The sequence below is a fragment of the Aphelocoma coerulescens genome, chromosome 1A, assembly GCF_041296385.1.
Source record: "Aphelocoma coerulescens isolate FSJ_1873_10779 chromosome 1A, UR_Acoe_1.0, whole genome shotgun sequence".
Lineage (NCBI taxonomy): Eukaryota > Metazoa > Chordata > Aves > Passeriformes > Corvidae > Aphelocoma > Aphelocoma coerulescens.
Window position 1 is genome coordinate 42,791,689 of NC_091014.1, and position 19,459 is coordinate 42,811,147.

At 35.2% G+C, this 19,459-nt stretch overlaps 1 protein-coding gene across 1 annotated transcript in view; it reads left to right on the forward strand.

Moving 5' to 3' along the window:
* LRRIQ1 (leucine rich repeats and IQ motif containing 1) overlaps positions 1–19,459 on the forward strand; it is a 103,621-nt gene that overhangs the window by 25,508 nt on the left and 58,654 nt on the right. Inside the window, exons 16-18 of the mRNA XM_069003904.1 lie at positions 6,923–7,399; positions 9,340–9,478; positions 11,913–12,032. Coding sequence (XP_068860005.1) covers positions 6,923–7,399; positions 9,340–9,478; positions 11,913–12,032 — 736 coding nt within the window. The remainder of the gene's footprint in view (positions 1–6,922; positions 7,400–9,339; positions 9,479–11,912; positions 12,033–19,459) is intronic.

A 19,459-nucleotide genomic window follows, 5' to 3' on the forward strand; every position in this document is an offset into this window, starting at 1 on the left:
TGTTACAGAAGTTCTTGTTGACTTATGAATTTTAGTTACATTTTTTTGCTTAGAAATTTATTAGGATAAGAAAGAGATTAGAATCATTGACTTCAGAGGAAAGTCTGTTTTACAGAGATACTAAGTTATGAGGGCCTTGAATTTTGTTTCTTTAAGTTTGAGAAAACAGGTGATTCAAAACCTGCAGTTAGTAGTAACTGAATGAATTCATACACACAACTACAGTACAGTGTTATGCAGGAATAGTAGCTTAATTCCTGAAAGGTGTATAATCATATTAACATGATTTCCAACTTTAACTTAATGAAATATAATATGGCTGTTGGTACAATATGCTCTATTTTTCTTTCTCTATTTTTTTTCCATGTGTATGTTATTCATATTCTAAATAATTGCAAAGGATTTGACCTCTTTTAAGGTAGTGAATCAGATGGATCTGTTTACAGATCTTTAATTTTGTCATGCTTGCTGCCTATATCACTGTTACCATGGTTAGCTGTTCAGTAACTTCAGCTTAGACCATGCAAGTGGTAATTTATCACTTACAAATGCTATGCTTTAATTGTTTTGTAATATCTAAATATCTCAAACTTCTCATTTCTGCACATGGTAATATTGAATGGTTTTTCCTTTTGTAGATGCTTTTCATTTCCTAGCAGGCTCACAATATCCTTGTAGTCCTTTGAATATCCAACTCACGTTTTAATTTTTGGAAAAGTAGTTTTCTTGATTCTGCCAGGTACTGAACATTATCCCAGAGCAGGTGAAACGTGGTGTTTTACAGTGTTTTAGTCTGAACTTTGCCTTGCATACTTTGTTGGCTCAGGAAAAGTATGCCATTTTTTTCAGAATCTGGGTATTTTGTGTTTGCATGTAAGCCTGTATATCCATGGTATCTTGTTACTAGCTAACAGTTTATTACATTGCTGTATTATTGCAGCTTTTACTAAGATGCAATAAAATCTTCATAGCTCAGAACCAGATTACCTTGAAAAGAGGTTTGTATTAATGGTTAGATAGGAATTAGTTGGGTGGAATTATATAGTGCAGTTTTCTATGAGAGATGTAATGTGTTAGTGACTCCTAAAAGTCATATGTTTCTCCATTAAACCGTCAAGATATGTCTTCTCCACTTCTGTGATTTTTGGCTTCTGGTTTGCAGGTGGGAAGCTGATATTTCCTAATCTATTTACTATTGTGAAATGGTGTTCTTTCCTTCCTTTTTCATAAAAGAAAATAAAGCTCTCCTCTTCTATGGTTGAGAAGATTTTTCCATGTCTGATATTTAGACATTTCATCATTATCCTTTTCCAGAAAAAATGCCAGTTTATAATTAGTATATGACTTGTGAGCAAACTGTAGTAGAATCTAAGGACCTAGCTTTCATATACATTTCTGCATGGTAAAAATGTAAAAAATGCATTTCTGCACGGTAAAAAATGGGAGGGAGAGATGATATTCCTAAAATTTAATGGGTTTTTGTATTCTACATGAATGGACATAAGAAAGATAAATAAGAAACTTGTTGAGTAGTCAGTCTCAGACCATCCATTAATTATGAATAGTTAGTGGCTCATGCTACTTTCTGAAAGCTGACTTGTACTTCTAACATCTTTTATCAAAGACTCGAGCGGGAGATGATGGAGTGCACTCTTACTGTGCTTACAGACCACAAGTGTTCAAAGGCAATTGTTCACGTGCCTGAGGGGAGGACTACCAGTCAGACATAGGCAAGATGGGAGGGCAGGTCAACAGGAACCTTGTAAATTCAACAAGGACAAGTGCAAAGTTCTTTACCAAGGAAGGAGGTAAAGAGAGGAGGTCTTCTGCCCACTCCCGGGCTACTTGCTGAGTGGAAGAGAGAAGGCTTTGACTTTGTCAAAGCACTGTTCAGCAAAACATTAGTGTTTTATCAGTACAGTTGCAGTCACAAATCTAAACCACAGCATTATATGGGCAACTGTAATGAGAATTTATTCATTCCAGCCAGAGATAGTACAACTGGACATAAGGAAAAACCTTTTCAGGGTGGGACAGTGATAAATTGCAATAGGCTGCCCAGAGTGGTTGTGCGGTCTTGTTCTTGGAGGTTTTCAAGACTAAAACCCTGAGCAGCCTGGTCTGATTTGAGAGCTAACCCAGCTTTGAAGCAGAAGGTTGGACTAGAGACCTCCTGAGGTCCCTTCAATTGAGAATTTTCCTATGATTCTATGTAAATTTTGAAAGGGAAATGTTCGAAAGAGCCTGCAGATGTTTGAGAAGAACAAGGTGGAAAGAGGTGATTATGTAAACATCTTTCTTGAATTTTGGGGTTTGGGTGGAGGGAGGGCAGGGAGTGTGGAGGAGGGAGGGTTATGTATTTTTTAAGATTTTGAGAATTCATTCATGATCTCTTAAATTGGTAACTTTGACATGATTGAAGCAAGTTGTATCAAATTTAGTCTTAAAATTAATTTCTTCTGTGTTAAAGCCATTTATATTTTATTTTGACTGAAGTAAAATTTATGGATGACTTGAAAACCATTGCAAACCGCAGTTCATAAAAGGAACTCTAAACAACTTGTTTGTATATAAGCCTTAGCAGCATAGCTATTATATGTACATATTGCAATACTTTGAATTAATGTGACATTGCTAAAAAACAGGCCAACAATAGAGCAAATATCTCTCTGTTTCACATCTTACTAAGTTATGAGCCCCTGTAGGTGTGACCTTAAGTATGTAAGCTGCCAAAAGTAATCACTGCTTCCTTCCCTAATCTGTTTCCTGCACCACTGCTGCCCAGTTAAATTCTTTGTGCTGTTTCTTCCCAAAACTTCTCTGTTGTTGCATGCTTAAGAATAAAAGTTATTTTAAAATTGAATTTCTCTATTCTAGTACATGTTTTCTGTCACATAATCTTTAATTACTTGTAATGAGTTATCATGTAAAAAAATAATATGACACTTAAGGCTGCAGCAATTTTTATTCAGTCATCAGATGTGCAGTTTTCTGGCTAGTGGAACTTGAATTTTAGAAGTGCTGTATGTATATTACAGTGAAAATGACAGGAATTTCATAAATGGTGTTGCAAGGAGAAAATATGTCTAAAGTGACCTGTTTTATGTGTTTGTAAGGGACTTTGGTAAGCTGCAGTTGAACATCAGTAATGATGTTCAACAGAAGTTTCCCTGAAGACATTAGATTATACCCTACACTATTGCAAACAAAAGCTCACATGAATTGAGGTGTACTATTTGAATATTCTGTGTATTATAATTATGAAAATCACAGTAGGGCCACAAAGGGAGAAACATGATATTAAACAAGGTTTTACTCAGCACACAAACTAGGATACGAAGGAGTAGAATATTGATTATGATTTAGCTGCAAGGGCCAGGAGAAAACTGCCATTCCTGATCAGAACTGGCTTGTTTTTTCCAAGCCTGTCCCTTTTGCCTCTGAGAGATTTGTTCTACTGACTTTCCCAGATTTACTGTCTCGTTCTGACAAAATTATGCTCTTTGAATAACCAGGCAGCCATTGCAGGTGTGATTGCAGTATAAAAATCTATACAAAATGTGTCAGCTCTACAAGCAAGCCTCTGCTGCCACTTTGAATTTCTTAAGTAGCAACATTTTTGCTGATATAAACTCCATTGGAAAGCCTTTAAGCATGAATAATTTGTCCTTTTCCATATCTGTTGAGTCAGCCTGTGCATGGATCCTTACACTTCCTAGCTGCTGCCAGTGGGGTTTACTCCTCCCCACCTCTACTCCTCCCTTGCCAAACACTGCATGGGAATTGAGCAGGGTTTGGTCTAAATTAACCAGGACAGTGATGGATACTCTTTCTGGATTGATGTGAGGACTGAAGTTGTAACAGTCATTAATAAATGCCTGACTTAAATTTCCTGACAATTTTTTTAGATTAAAATCTGATTCTAATGCTTTTATCTTTCCTCAAAGTGCCTGGAAGATGCTAGCACAAATAGAGAGGTACTTGGTATAAAAAAAAAAAAAAGCTACAGGTATAAAAAAAAAAAAGCTACAGGTAGCTTTTTGCTCTTAATATCTTTTTGTGAAAATAATATCTTGGTCTTTAGTATCAGGGCCACTAGTCTAGCACATTTGTACAGTAACACAAGACTCATCCCTTGCTCTTCTGGCTTATTATCCCTTTCTTGCACTGCAGGAGCAGTGGTTATGCTTTGTGGTTATGCTAAAATTTGCATATGGCATAAATCAGTTTCACTTGTTATGATCAAAATAAAGCCATGGGTAGCCAGGCAGTAACTGAACATGAAGGAATATGCTGGTCAAAGCTGGAAGCCATAAAAATTTTTCCGTAGCAAGGCCACCATATTAATCTGCGTTTCACTACATACTAAGCAGCCAGACACTATGGATACTGGTGTTTCCATAGGATAGTTCCATTTCTTGTTTTGTCTAGATGCTAATTTATACTTAAAACCTTGGTCATATCTTAACCAAGAAGCAATTCCAGGTGTAGTGTGACCAGACCCCTTGACCGATAATGCTGGAAAAGGTCTGAAAGGCAAACAATGAATTTCCATTAATTGAAAGGGAAATATTGTGGTATAAAAGATATTAATCATTTCATATTTCTTACTTAGTCTTCACTCTTTCTTTGTATGTTTTTTTTTTTACCATTAAAGAGGTAAACCAGTCCTGCATATTTTCCATTACAGCAGCTTCCTTTCTGTGATTTGAATAAGCAGTCTTCAGCAGCATGTCTCTTGTATCAAGAATGCTGTGCTATTGAGACACTTAGAAAGTAGCATTGATAGGATGCCTGATATCCCTGTTCACTTAAGGAAACCACCAAGCTGAGACCTTGTACTCAGGCCCTGACGTAACAGTTGTTGTCTGTGCACTGGAGCTTTACCTTCGCAGGAGAACCTCAAACAAACTTACCATGCCACTTCACTGCACAAAAGTCTTTGACATATCACTTCAGCTTCCTTTGTAGTTTCTTTAAACTTAAGCTAATCTGACTGCCTAAATCACAAAACCACTGATACTGAGGGCAGCCTAAAAATTTTTCAGCCACTGCTTGGAAAAACTGCCCAAAAAGCAGCCTCTGTGACAAAACTAACACACGATCCCTGGTCACCACAAAATTATTCCCTGCCTGAAGTTTCATTTCCTCAGTTTCCCCTTTCATTTCTGCTTGAACATTCATAGCCACTGGAAGGATGAAACAGCTGCTTGAGATACCTCTGCACCTGTCAAAGGGGAGGATTCACTGTTATGGTGGGTTGTTTTTGTTTCTTTCTGGGTTTTTTTGACAATGAACAAGGATACTCAGGTTATGCTTTTCATACAAAAGTTTATTCTGCTCAATGTATAAAGCATTCTGGGTTTTTTGGCAATATTTTAATTTTTGTAAGCAAATAAACCAACAAAATAAAGCAAAGAAAAGGAAAAAAACCCTGGTAGGAATAGATTTTTTTCCCATATTTTTCTTTTTTTTGTCTTCTCATATTATTTTTTGTAGAAATTTGGTAATGGTCTTTTACCAAACTATCTTTTTTAAATACTTGGACTAATTCAATATATTTAACTAAAGTATTTTACTAATGCTTTAAGTATTTTTTGTTAAAGAAATTGCTATTCTTGCTATGTAGTATCTTAGATCCTTAAACAAATCTATGGATTGGTATAAATATCTTTAGGATTTGTCATATGTGTGGACTTAACAGGCATAGGAGTAATGTTGTGTAGTGGACAGTCAAATGTGCTGCTGTTGCACAGTGAGTTTTGTGCTTAAACTGTGTGGATCAGTTTAGCCATTCAGATTTTGTCCAATTGCACTGAATTTGCACTAGCAGAGGAAGAGTTGGTATATTTTTTAACTCTTGTAAGATCTGATTGATTATGTTCTTAAAAATCTAAAATAATCTTAGTTGAACTTTACTAGAGGGTATAATTATAATGGTAAACAGTCCCTAATAAAACCTTATAAAAACTTCACCTTTAGAGAATGATGAACAGGAAGGAAAATTCTGTTATTCTAACTATAATTTTAGGACCTAATTTTTCCAGACTAAGAAGAATATTGATCTTATTTCTACTTTTTCTCTTGGATTGCTGACCTAGAATTGACTTTGTACTCCTCTGAAATTAGCACCGGATTACAGATCTCTGCATCTATCTATACTATTAAAGGAAAATGCTTTCATGATTCCAGAAATACCTGCTACCTAATAAAATGGACAAACACCATCCAAAGTACAGACAGCCATCTGAATCTCTAACAATTAGTTCATATTTACTCTTACTTATCCTCATCATTTAGATAGCGTAACACAAAGAACTAATGAGAGCCAGAACTTCATAGGTTAGTGTTGCTTCAGTCTAGCACTTTCCCATATATTGATAAACACTTCTGTACTTAAAAGTTTGTGTTTTCCTGAATTTTCTTTAGACATTGTGGTTTGTTGCTTTGAATCTAAGTTTGGGTTTTGTTGCTTTAGTTCTTATCTAAATTTTAAAATTACTGTTATTTTTATATGAGCTCTCATAGTTCCCAGGTAAAATTGGATTAGTAAGGCAAAATTGCCTCTAATCCTCTAAAAATTTGGGCTTCACATGCCACTTACCACACAGAAAATTAATAGTGAAATGCATGCCCTAATGCCTATTTTAAAAAGACTGAAAACTTTATTTAAAAAAATTCAGTCTAAAATCAGAAATATGTGATTATATTTTAAATATGTCCAAAAACAAGACAAATGCTATCAAGATTTATAATTACTGAAACTGGATTTCCAATCAGAGTAATTGCTCTTTGCTGTAAGAATATGGAAACATGTAAGAATACTTGAAAATACAAGCTACTTTAGAAAATAATAGGGGAAAATTTTTTAAAGCATTCTAACAGTCAGACACATAAAAACGTTTTTTTCTTTTTTTTCCAGAATTACCTCTTCTATTGATTCTGCACTGGGACAATGCTGGTATTTTAATCAGCTGATGAAACTTAGTATTAAACATCGATATGTACATGAGTACGGTGAACTAAACATTACTGACAGAGATGGACCAGAAGCACTTCAAAATCATTTAAAGCAAACATCTATTGGCTGCCTACAGGAAAATAACCTCTTTATCACGGGTGTGACAGAAAATAAACAGGTCTTGTTGGATCCTTCCAAAAGATGGATTACTACTGGTGATATTCAGGCCACATTCATTAACTCCTCCATACCTGTGCACCAGAAGGAAAATAGAGGAGATCAGAGAGTGAAGCAGAAGAGCACAGAGTCTTTTAATAATTACAGTGGGGAGAGAAAAAGCAACAATGATATGTCAAGCCAACTCACTTTGCAACAGGCAGTGATAGTAGCAAGTGATACGGGAAGAAATCTCCAGCACTTTGGGAATGGTACAGAAAGGTAAGATGGATGTCAGGTTGCTTTCAAATCAGCTATACAGATAGACAATAGAAGTGAGGATTTCTTGTTTAAAACAGAGGCACAGAATTTGTAAGATAATATTTTTAAGCTTATTAGACAATAAAGAGTTATATTAAGGTGTTGCCCACTAGTCTTCCATATTAACTATTAAGAATCCTTTGTGATATTCTCCCAGTTGGTATATTAGGATATAGATATTTATGTACTTCAAATAATGTTAGGACACCAATTAATGACACATACAGAGTTAGGAATGCAAATGCTGAATGTTTTGCAGAAACTTTGGAGGAGATTAACTAGAAGCTAGTATAAGGGCTTTTTACCAAAATTATTCATTAGAAATTCAAGATTAATCTGTGTAGACTTTATAGTCAGTACTGTTTAGAAGGCAGGAGGAAAAATTGCTTGAGTCTACCATCCTACTTCCTTGATTTAGGCCAGTCTCCTGCTGTTGTGATAACTGAAGAGCTAATGGTCTGCCCTGCTTTTGGTACTCCTCCAACATGCCTTAACCTGCTTCTTAAAACTAGAGGCAGGGGTGAGAGGCCAGTTCAACTTGTTCTGTGCGCCCAGATTTTCTCCTGCATGAAACAGACTGGTATATTACCACTTTGGAATGTGTTTGCTGCTGATTTGTATGGTTCTGGATGTACAGACGGGAAACAGAAGCTGATTTTTTTGCAGTAAATCGTCAAGAACTGAGTTAAAATTTCATAAGAATTCAGTTTCAAAAGCAGATGTCTTGAGAACACTATGAAAAGCAAGCATGGCAGGTGTGCTTCTTTGAGCTGTTTAGGCTTATGGTAAATAGAAAACAGGGCTTAGTAGGTATTTAAGGCACTAATAATTGTCATAAAATTTATGATTAAGGAAGACCATGCAATTCATGATCACCTCTCAGCAAGCTGAAAGCAAGAATACAGTAGTCTATTGCATAAGATGAATACTTCAAAAAAATTTTAAAATTGTTCATTTAGTTTTTTAATGTTTTAAATGAATTCTGTAAGTGGTTTTGGAGAGTTCTCTTCAAAACAGAACGCAAAAAAATTTTTGTCTTTGTCTTGACCTCTTAAGTGTGTTTTTGGTTTTATTTATTTTTTTTTTCTGACTAGTACTCCTCTATTTAAATAGATGCACTGCACAAGGAAAGGAATTACCTAAAGATTGAGGGAAATTTAGATGTTTTTTCTTTAATCCACTACCCAATTGAAATGAGTATTTTGTGGAGAAAAGGATTCCAAGACAGTAGAGTCAGAATCCAGAGCTGACATTGTACTTTTTCTCCATCAGTATGAATTAGTTGAACATCCATTTAGAAATCTGACTCTAAATAGAGATCTAAATAGTCTGTACTTAGTGCTTGTTAAAAAATGAGCAAATTAGAAAATGTTGACATATAACCAGTAGTCAGTAGTCTTAAATTAAAGTCTAAAAGCAGGCAAAAGATGAAATTCCACTTTCTGTGTTTTTCCTGTCTGCTCCATTGGAAATACCTGTCTCATGCAGTTTTCAGTATTTATCCCTCTTTAGTGCTTGGTGTTTGTTTCTTTGGGGGTTTTTTGTTGGGTTTTCTTTTTATTTTTTTTAATATGGTCAGTGTAAATAAGTAGACCCCTCCATTAATTTATTCAGTCATTGTTACACCACTTCTGCTCCTAACCCCTCCTTTGAGGATTCTTCCTCTGCGGTGATTCTTCACAGAACAGAGCCCAGTGGAGATTAGTCCTTAGACAATTGTATGTCAGAAGTTATGTGATGTGAATATCCTCCAGTGTTTCTGAACATATATGTCACTTCTGGATTGTAATTTCTTGTTTAGTGGCACAGCTTTTCATTTGCCTCAAAGCACAGTGCTATATGTATTATGGTTAAGGTTTGGCAGATATGATAATCCAGTTGTATTGGTGTTTCTCCATGAGACTACATATGGCAGCATCCTTGATCCAGTCCTTCTGGCGGCAGTACCAGACTCAGAGGAAAAATAAATGCAATAAAACAGAGAATCATCAGTTTATAGAAACTTTGAGACAGAAACATGAAGCTGCCACAGTAATCCAGGTTGGTTTATGGTATTTTCTTTACTTATTTTGTAAGTTCAATAACAAAAAAATCTTTATAATTTTGTGTACTTGTCATCTTCTATTTTTGCTTATTATTTTATTAATAGTTTCATAATGAAACATTTTTTGTTTTATTTAATCAGTATAAGCTTGATGTTTATGAAAGAAAAGAGATACTTCTTTGCAAAAAGTTGTATAGAAACATAAAAATATTTTCCCTTTTTTCACCAAGTATTTCCCTGAATTATTTTTATTTGATTTAATTCTAATATTATGCTTGAGAGATACTATGCCCGTGTTCTTACCGGGGCCATTCTATGCTGTGAAACTGATGGAGGCTGTGTAACTAATTCATCGTGTCTGATGTGTGTGTGACTAAATAATCTTCCTGCCTCTTCTATCCTACCTATCCATTTCTTTCTTTCTCTTCCCATCTCCAAAACCCAGGATTGCTTTATCTGCATTGTCCTTGGGAACAGACCATGGCTTAGTCTGTCCTAGGGTAGATACTGAGCTAATAGCAATTGAACAGAATGTATTAAACTATGGGCAAGAGTTGAAGTCCATACCTTGACTCTGTTTAGTTTGGTAACCAGATACAGTATTTGCCTGCCAAATTGCCAAGGTTCATGGGGTTTTTTTCTACATTTTGAAGCAAATCAACTCTGTTGATTTCATTTTCCAAGTTAACTTGGAAACATTCCATACAGTAAGTTTTATATAAAAATTTCAAAAGTGACAAAGTGATTTAGAAGCAAAAATTTGTTATTAGGGTTTATTGTGTAGCTAGCATATTAATAATTGATTTCCATTAACTTATTTAATCAATTTTTGAGCTTACTTATGTATTTCACCTCTACTATATATTAAAGTGGTGAGTTTAACAAATTTATATAGTGATTAATATGTGCTTCCTTTCATTTATTTCAAACATGATAATTCCCAAAGTGAGTGCGAAAATAAGTCTTTTATTATTTATCTTCTGTGCATATTACAGATTTTTAGATCTCTCATACATCCATCTTTACATGCACTTCTTGAAAATAAAATTTTAGTCTGTTTAGTCTCTTCACATTTCTCTGTGATTCTTTTTATCTTATTGTCCCTCTCTGAACCTTTACCACAATCAGTTACAATCTTTTTTAAAGAAGCAACAAGAACTGAATTTTATAGGCAGATATAAAATGAATTTGTACAGAAAGAAAGTTTTTATCTTGTTTCTTAAAAACTACTACATGTAATTTTTTTGATCATGACTCAGCACTGACCTGGTGCTTTCATAGATCTGTGTTAGGAGCTGCCTTACAATTTAGCTTTCTGCATATAGCATTAGGATTGCTTTTCTCCTTTGAATCTGTAAGAACTAACTGTCTTCGTTGAATGAAATATATTTGTCATTTGATCACTCAGTAATATCAGGATATTTTATCTGGATGCCTATGAAGGTCTGTAGGAAAATAACAACAATGAAATGATAAGAAAGCAGTTCTAATGCATTTAATAATTTTATAATAATTAGGAATTATGTGTATAAAATAGTAACATATTCAATAATTTATGTGGTTAGACAAAATTTTTCTAAAAATTAATAATCTAGATGTTAAGCCAGAATATGAGATTTACCCTTCCTATTTTAGTGCCTTCATTGCAGAGCCATTAGATATATACAACACCACTTCTTTCATGACAGTGAGAATTTTTTGCATGGTGTTTTAAACACTTGGGGCATCTTGAATTCTAATGATGTCAAATACTGATTTGGGGGGAAATTGCTGTTTTGAATGTAGTTTTCTTAATTCTGTCTATCTCATTTTGATCTCTGATGTGTTTTTGCTGGATATGATTCTATGCTTGGCATGTGTTCCTAACACCCTTGTTTCCTAGCACTTTAATTCCTAATGTGCTCCTTTGTCTTAGACATGATTATGCTGCTAATATTTTTTTTAAATAAAGGTATTAGACAATTAAGAAAGAGTAACTGACCTAGGTCAATTACATCAGATGTTTCCAAGAATTGCTACTTGTAAAGTATAAGACATTTAGTACAACTGTATTTTTATTCTCAGTAATTTGAAAGTTGACACTCGGGTTTTTCTGATGTAGCCTTTTCTTTCAGTTTATAATAGTCCCTGAAGGAATTGTCAAATAATTAATTAGTTGACCTCTACTTTTTAGAGGTTTGTAGTTGAGGGAGTTGCAGGATTCCTTTCTGCTTACTTGTGGAGAGCCTCTTGAGTACTCTAAGCTTTAGACATATTCTGGCATTTAATTTGTCTTGTAGTTTTAAATGTCACATAAAGTTCAAAAAACAGATCATTGAGCTATTAAACAAAGGCCCAAGATGTTTTATCTTCCTAATGGGATAACACAGAGAATCTGGATTTGGGTTTGATCTATGGCTATGTATAACATGCTTTAAATTTTTTGTTTAGGCATTTTGGAAGGGTTTTCTTTTGCGAAAGAAACTGGCCAGTGCTCTTGCAGATGTTACAAGTGATGAAGTGGAGGATGAATATGAAGAGATAAATGTGGACGCTTTCACATTTTCTGAAGTAAGCATAGTAGTTAGCATAAAAGCTTTACTATTCTTCTTAAGCAATCATGTAGGTGTTGGAAATAAAAGAAATGGAAAGCACTACCAAGGCTAGAATAAGACTTTGGATGTCCAGAAATAAAGAAGCATTTCTTATATACAGCTGATTTAAATGTATTTGTCTTGGATTAACTGCTTCCTGCTCTTTGAGATGCTCTGGTAGTTACTGTGCTATTAATGTCTCACCCACTGTAGAACCCCATATATTTTTACAGCTAAAGGGCAATCTAATGAAAATAAGGAAACAGTTCCTTTTGTTCCAAAGTTTTCATCTTTTTAGTATTTTAGTAACAAATTATAATGTCAGCAATCTTTTAATGTGTATTTTTTTCGTTTTCATGACAGAATGAGAACAATTTAGAAAGTACTGCAACACTGAATGTCAGCTATATTCCAGTAAAAAGAACATATCCCCAAAACAAGAGGTGAAGCAGGGTTATTATCTTATGTGTAGTGTGCTAAAAAGATCACAACTTCAAATATAGTAGTAAGTTATGAAGAGAAGCATGGTTAAATCAGAAAAAATCCCCAAACCCCACATTCAGCAGCTCTGTTCTGCACAGTAACCAGAAATTATTACTAGTTATTTTTACAAGTTATATAGAGTTAAAATGCTCTTTCAGTTTCAAAAGGATTGAAACTGGATCAGAAGTTTCCATTCTAAGAAATAAAAATAGGCTCCAGAGGAATTTGAGGAATAACATCATGTTGAAGGCTGAATTTAGCTATACTTAGGTAAAAAATAAAAATGTCTGTGGGATCAATATTGCCATTCAGTAAACAAGAAAAATAATCTTTAAAGAAATTTTTTCTTTATAGCCTCAAAAAGTGTATATGGGAAATTCTAAATCCAGTATGCATAGTAAATAGTAAGGCAGCTGTGGTGACAAATACATCTATGTATTTGTCTGGAGAACTGCTTTCTCTACTTGTTCACATTCATTGGCTGCCTTTTTTTTTTTTTTTAATGCTTTCAGGTAAAGCAAAGAAAACTGACAGCAATGTGGCCATTTGAGACCTAAGAGGATATGACTAAGATTTTTTATCACGAACCCTTGTCTCTGAATGTGCTTTTTCAGCTGCTGTGTCTTTGCAAGAGCCATTTATCTATATTCCACTGTAATTTTGCAAAAGAGATATATGCAATAGCCCTGCTACTGGCAAGACCAGGTCTCATTTATAATCTGGTGTTTGCACGGATCTTAGAGAGTTATGAAATCAAGTATGTTGTTGGTTGATCCAATGCAGTTTACAGTTGATCAGTCTTTGGTCATCTGATATCAAGCTTCTTTTGCCAGCTCCTCCCCATAGAAAATAGCTGGGCTTTCTATGAAATTATTACCAATGAGTTGATGACTTAGGGCAATTTTATTTTTTTCTTCTCCTTTTCAGCAACTATTTTAAGGTACATTTTCAGAATTACTGCTTTATTTAAGGGCATGCAAAAGGTTTGAGGCAGAAGTCCCAAGAATGATTTGGTAGACGGGAAACGTGTGTGTGTAAACATAGAGATCTGCCTTAAATTTTAGAATTTTTTTCTTTTTAATTTGAAATACATATACAAAACAGTTTCATTCATTGATGTTCTCTGATCCCTGGCTTCTTTCTAAAATAATAAAAAGCAGAATGTTGAAGGTTTTATTTTGTCACACAGGAAGGAAGTATCTGTTCATATATTAAAGAAGGAGAATATCCTGTTTTGAATTACTCAGCCAGCCAGTAGGCCAGAGTTTTACACACCGTAATTCAGTTGAGTCATTCTTGTCTGGCCCAAATAACTCTGTTATGTTTGGGTTTCGGGGTTTTTTTAATTGCTTAACTGAAAACTACATAGACAATTTTGTTCCATCTTTCTGTCATCAAGACAGTTGCATTTGGGCAGATGTTCCTGAGGCCAAGGAGAAAAGGAAGGGGTGGAGAAGGCGGGCAAAAGAAGACCAGCTCCTTTCAGAGGGATTTGTACTGTATCACCCTCTGGTGTTGCCACACATTTCTTTTTTTGTTGTTGTTTTTTAATCCAAATTATTATTGAGTTTATTAGGAATGAAATAAAACATGGGTTTATGGAGAAATTCTCAGGAAGTGTTTAGGTTCAGATGATGACAGGTGAATCATGAGCTGACGTTTTAATTTGCCCAGCAGGCTCAAAGGCTGAACTGTGGATTGATGTCAAATAAGTTACTCAAGCCCTTAGCTTCTTGTGATGAAAAATATTAGAACATCTGTTTTCTACAGGGCAGTGTATATGATAAATTTACAATGTATATGTCTGTGAATGTTCTTTTTTCAGTGAGTGAATATTTCAGTGTTCAACATTGATGACTGTAACTAGAATTATATCCTACAATATTTGTCATATTTTTTTCTTTTCTTTCTCTTTTTTTTCAAGTGTATATGTTGTCTGTGCTGAAGAGTTTGATTTTAAAAAATGTGTGGTGTAACTATCCTGGTCATACACTCTGCTCTATCTAGCCCAGACTAGCTACTCAGTACTGGTTGCCTGTTTCCATGTGTCTGTAGCTGTTTCGTTCTCTGCAGTTGGGTAATACAAAATCATGTGGACTTCCTGCTTCTGGAGAAACAAGCAGCAGAAACTTGGAACAGTCTATACTTCCTATTCCTTCCTTTCTGGTCTCAGTGTTTATAGCAAAGTGCTGAAGCAGAGCCAAATAATGACACGTGGTATCAGTGGCTATCTGTTGTGTCTCAAACAAGTGTGTAGGGAGGACTACATATTGCTGGGCTAAGAGATCCCATATGCTGGGGTTTGAAGGAAGAGAAAAATATTTGGATACCATTTTGTACTGCAGATTTCACTGTTCTATAGGGTGAGTGAAATGAGAGAGAAGGGCAGAAAAACCTTTCCTTATCACAAACTAATTCAAATGTATTAAATCTTGCCTAAAAGCTTTTTGAATAGTTCACTATTTTGTGTTGTGGTCGTTGTTTAGGTTTTTCTTATACTGTTATGTAGATTTTAGTCATAATGATTTTATTCAGTATTATCTAACGTTCTACAAAATCACTGTGCAAGCACCTATTTAAACCACTTGTAAATATCAGTGCAATAAATCACTAGGCACCAGTCTTCATGAAAAAAATGTTTAGTATCTTCATTATAAACTCACTGTACCCAGTGTTCCATGGAAGGCAAGGCTGTGAAATAGCACGGGGGAAACCCTAGTCTTTGACAAAGATTTTCACTTCATTTATGCCCATTGAATGATAGTATATTTTTAGTACAAGTTAAACACCATACCACGTGAAAAATTGATTGCATGTGATTGGGCTAGAGGAATGGCCTTTATCTTTCTAACAATAGCATGCATATTAGTCATTTCACCTGAACCATTGCTGATACCTTCTTGTGTTCATATCAGCTCTCATACATTGCCAAAGACATTCAGAGGCAATTGATGGCAGTAGTGTTTTGTGTCTCTTTGATTGTGCAATGTCAAATAGGCTATCCCAGATGACATGAAAGATCTGGCCAACAGATGTTTCACAAAGTATGAGCCTGGTATTTAGTGATATCTTCATGTCTTTCATGTGGACTTTGGAGAATTCCAGCCTATATGCTCCAGAAGGCTGATCTTAAGGCAACCTTTCATCAGCACTCCATCCGTGTAGCAAACGATCTACAAGGCAGAGCTCACTTCACCTCTGGTGGATGAAATCTGACAGCACATTTGCTTGACACAGCTCTTACTTTCTTTACTATCTAAATATCAGTATTTTTGTTTTCTTGATGTAAATATGATGAGAGCCAGATGCAAAATGTCTGAACTTGCCAAGGTGTCAGGAAGCTGAATAAATTAAATATGATGAGGTTTTAGACAATTCTTTACCCTAAGCAATGACCACTGAATAAACATATGGACACGTTCTCATCCAGAGAAGTATCAATATTGATGATTACATGGCAAACTAAGTAAGTACTCTATTTTAAAAACTTCATTTTTAATTCAATTTAAATCACTTTAGTCATACCTATTCAAAAAGAAAGTAACTTTGTAAGTTGCAATGAAGTTAAAAAGAAATCCATCACTGTTCATCAAAAGAGATAACACTGTTGCCCTGAGACAGAATGTTGTTCTTTTTCTGAGCTTGATTATGTAGATTTTTTTAAATTCCAGTCTTTTTGACAGCTTTTGAAATTATTGTTCAGGAGTTTCCTTCCCATTTCTTTTTGCATATCTACACTCAGACACATAGCCATTCCTAATTTTTTGCTTGCCTTCCACAGTAGGTAGGTAGCAGTTTTATTTTTCTTTCTTCTCATTTTTTCTTTTCTGAGGGGTGGGAAGAATAAGAACTAGCTCATGTGTGCTAACTCTTAATAAGTAAACAGTAATTAGAACAACATTGTCCTCATGTGTCCCATAAGGAAATTTTCTTATCACATGTCCAAACTAGACCCATATGATGTGTTTTGTTTTCTTTTCTGATAATCCTTCATGATGTGGTTTGTCTCAGACTGGGAGCTTATGATTGTGAGCTTGTGACAGTGATTGCTGTTTTCTGGCTAGTGCCAGGAAATAAGTGTAGCCCATGGATTAGAAGGTCCCCATAACATTTCTTGTATCTTGACACTCTTATGTATATCTAGCTCCTGTAATTGCTTATAAATGTCAGATCAGCATCCGGCTTTTCTGTATTGTGTGCAGCAAAGAATATGATCCTTTTTTCACCAAATTTCACATAAAGTTACAGTGTTGTAGAAAAGCAAAAAAGTGTCTTAAAAATTTCATTAGATCCATCCCCTTCCTTTAAAAAGGAGTAAAAAACTCTCTCCTCAGCAATATATTGGAGGATCAATCTTTTTTCATGAGTGTTTATCAATAATCTCTCTCAATAATCTCTTGATATGCTCCTGTTGCTTCAGCTGCTGTGTTAATGGGTGGTTATTCATAGTCTGTGGCTTCAGCAGGTGCATAAAACTTCTACCTCTTTCAGCAGTGCTGCTTATCTCATTTTCTAGTTGTCTCATAGGTATTCTGGTCTTAGAAGTAGGTTGTTGCAGTCAGTACCTGAAGAAAAACCACAACCACAGCTACCAAAGACTGTCGCTAACAGTCCAGCTTCACAGCTCATGCAGAACGTGCTCTGGTTGCTTTCTGGCCTTCCACCATGACATCTCAGTTCTTCCTGCCACATGAAATGCTGTTAATTTTTAAAGAGAACCTATCTCCATGACTTGTCTCTATCCAGTTCTTGGTTAAATAGCCGGATTCAAAGAAATACTTCCCAAAGGAAAGCCTACTAGTGATGCATGGCACTACAGATATAATTTGGAACCTATATATAGCAAATGTTACAGTATTTTTATAAATTCCATTTAGCTTCTATGGCATACCAAAGGATATTGATATCATTAATTATAATTCCTAGTCTTATATCTCTAAAGACAAACTCAAGAATCAAAATTGAATAAGCAAGGAAAGCAATGGAAAAATGTATGTGGGTGAAAAAAGCTTTAGTTCTCTGAAGTTTGTACTCCCTACAGTAGCCTCAAAGGAAAATTGTTCTAAGCCAAAAGCATCATTATAAATGGGAGCAATAATACAGTCATAAGTTCTTTTAAATGAGAACATCTCCATCTGGAGTCTCTTGAAAGCTGAGCTAAGAATCTCTAATCATTGAGTATATCTTCCCTAAGTTCTTTAATTTTTGTGTAATGTTGAAACTGATGTTTTAGTATATATATGGGTTGTGTTTAAAATACCTACTTAAATGTCTAATATTTAGCATGTCCACATACACTGATTTCCATTAAAAAAGATTTTTTAGTAGTCCCTATTTAAAAATTTCAGGAGCTAACCTATCTGATTGGTCTGTGCTCTGTGAGAAGAAGCCATTGATGCGGTAATACTGTTACTGAGTTAAATTGCAGTTCTTATGGAGAAACCAAAGAGGAACATGAGATGTCAGCTTCTGTCATCCTCTACATGTATATCTCTGCATGTCTTACTGCCTGGAGCTTAAAATCCTTTTGGTTTAGAAGAAAGGAGATGTTATCCAGTTGCAGCACAGTTTAAGTCCCCTGAACGTATGCAAGTCCAAGGGAACAGATAGGATGCACCAAAGCAGTTGAACAAGCTGCCTGATGTCATTTTGAGGTTACTCTCTATCATCTTTGAAAGATCACAGCAACTGGGGAGGTTACTGGTGACTGGAAAAGGGCAGACATCACACCCATCTTCAGAAAATTCAAGAAGATCCAGGGAACTAGAAGCCATCAACATTATCTTACTTTCTGGGAATACTTGGTGTAAATACATTCAGAAGCCATTTCTAAACACATGAAAGGTGATTGTGAGAATCCACATGGGTTTATCAAGGACTGATCCCCTTATTTGTTTTCTGTCACAAGGTGAATGGCACTATGAGTAAGGGGAGTGCAGTGCATATTGCATGCCTTTACTTTAGCAAGGCTGTTGTCTGTCTCCCAGAGTCTTATTCCCAAAATGTGTTGAGGTATGGCCTGGAAAAGTAGACAACAGGGTCACTGACAAATTGACTGCAATGCCAGGCTCAAATGGTTGTGTTTTGTCATGCAAAATCCAACCTGTGGACAGTAATTAATGGAGCCCATAATGGATAGTAGGGGGACCAAAATAGTAAAAAATTTAATTTGGTACCTGTATGATGGAACACAATGCAATCTCAAGTGTGCAGATGACACTGTATTGAGGGCAGTAGTTGGTATGCTGGAGGACCAGGGTGTTCTTTAGAGCAGTCTGCACAGGCTAGATAGACAGGCTGACCAGAGCCTCATAATGTTCAACAAGAGCAAGTGCGAAGTCCAATATATTGGCAATACTGTTGGCTAAGATCTGACTTTCTATGAAGCAGTCCCACAGAAAAGGATGTGCGGTCATAATGGACTTTCATGCAATTGTTTAGTTTCTAACAATGTAAACAAAGAATGGTAAAAAACCCCAAACACCTCATATGCTATTATACAGTCTTAATTTAGCTACAAACTGTTTAGTTTGTCTTAGAATAGAGTGAGCTAAGGATTCCTAAATGCTAAATACTGTCCTAGTACTCACTCTAGAATTTTTTTTTTTGCTTGACAAATACTTAGAAACTTTTTTTTTTAATATGGAAATAGGTGTAGCTATTGATCATTTCATAAACTAGGAAAACATCCCAAAGAATCAGCTTCTTTTCAAAGAGTATCATTACATGTCCCAAAAGATTTAAGGTGTTGAGAATACAGGTAGGAATGAACAAATTTAAACTTGCAGATTCATTTGTGGATAGTTTATTTCAAGTAGAAGAGACACTGCTAGAGACATATAAGGAGGACAGTATAAGGGAAGCTGAGAGATGATTTAGACATACCTCTATAGAATTAATGATTTTGTAGTGTAATTAGAG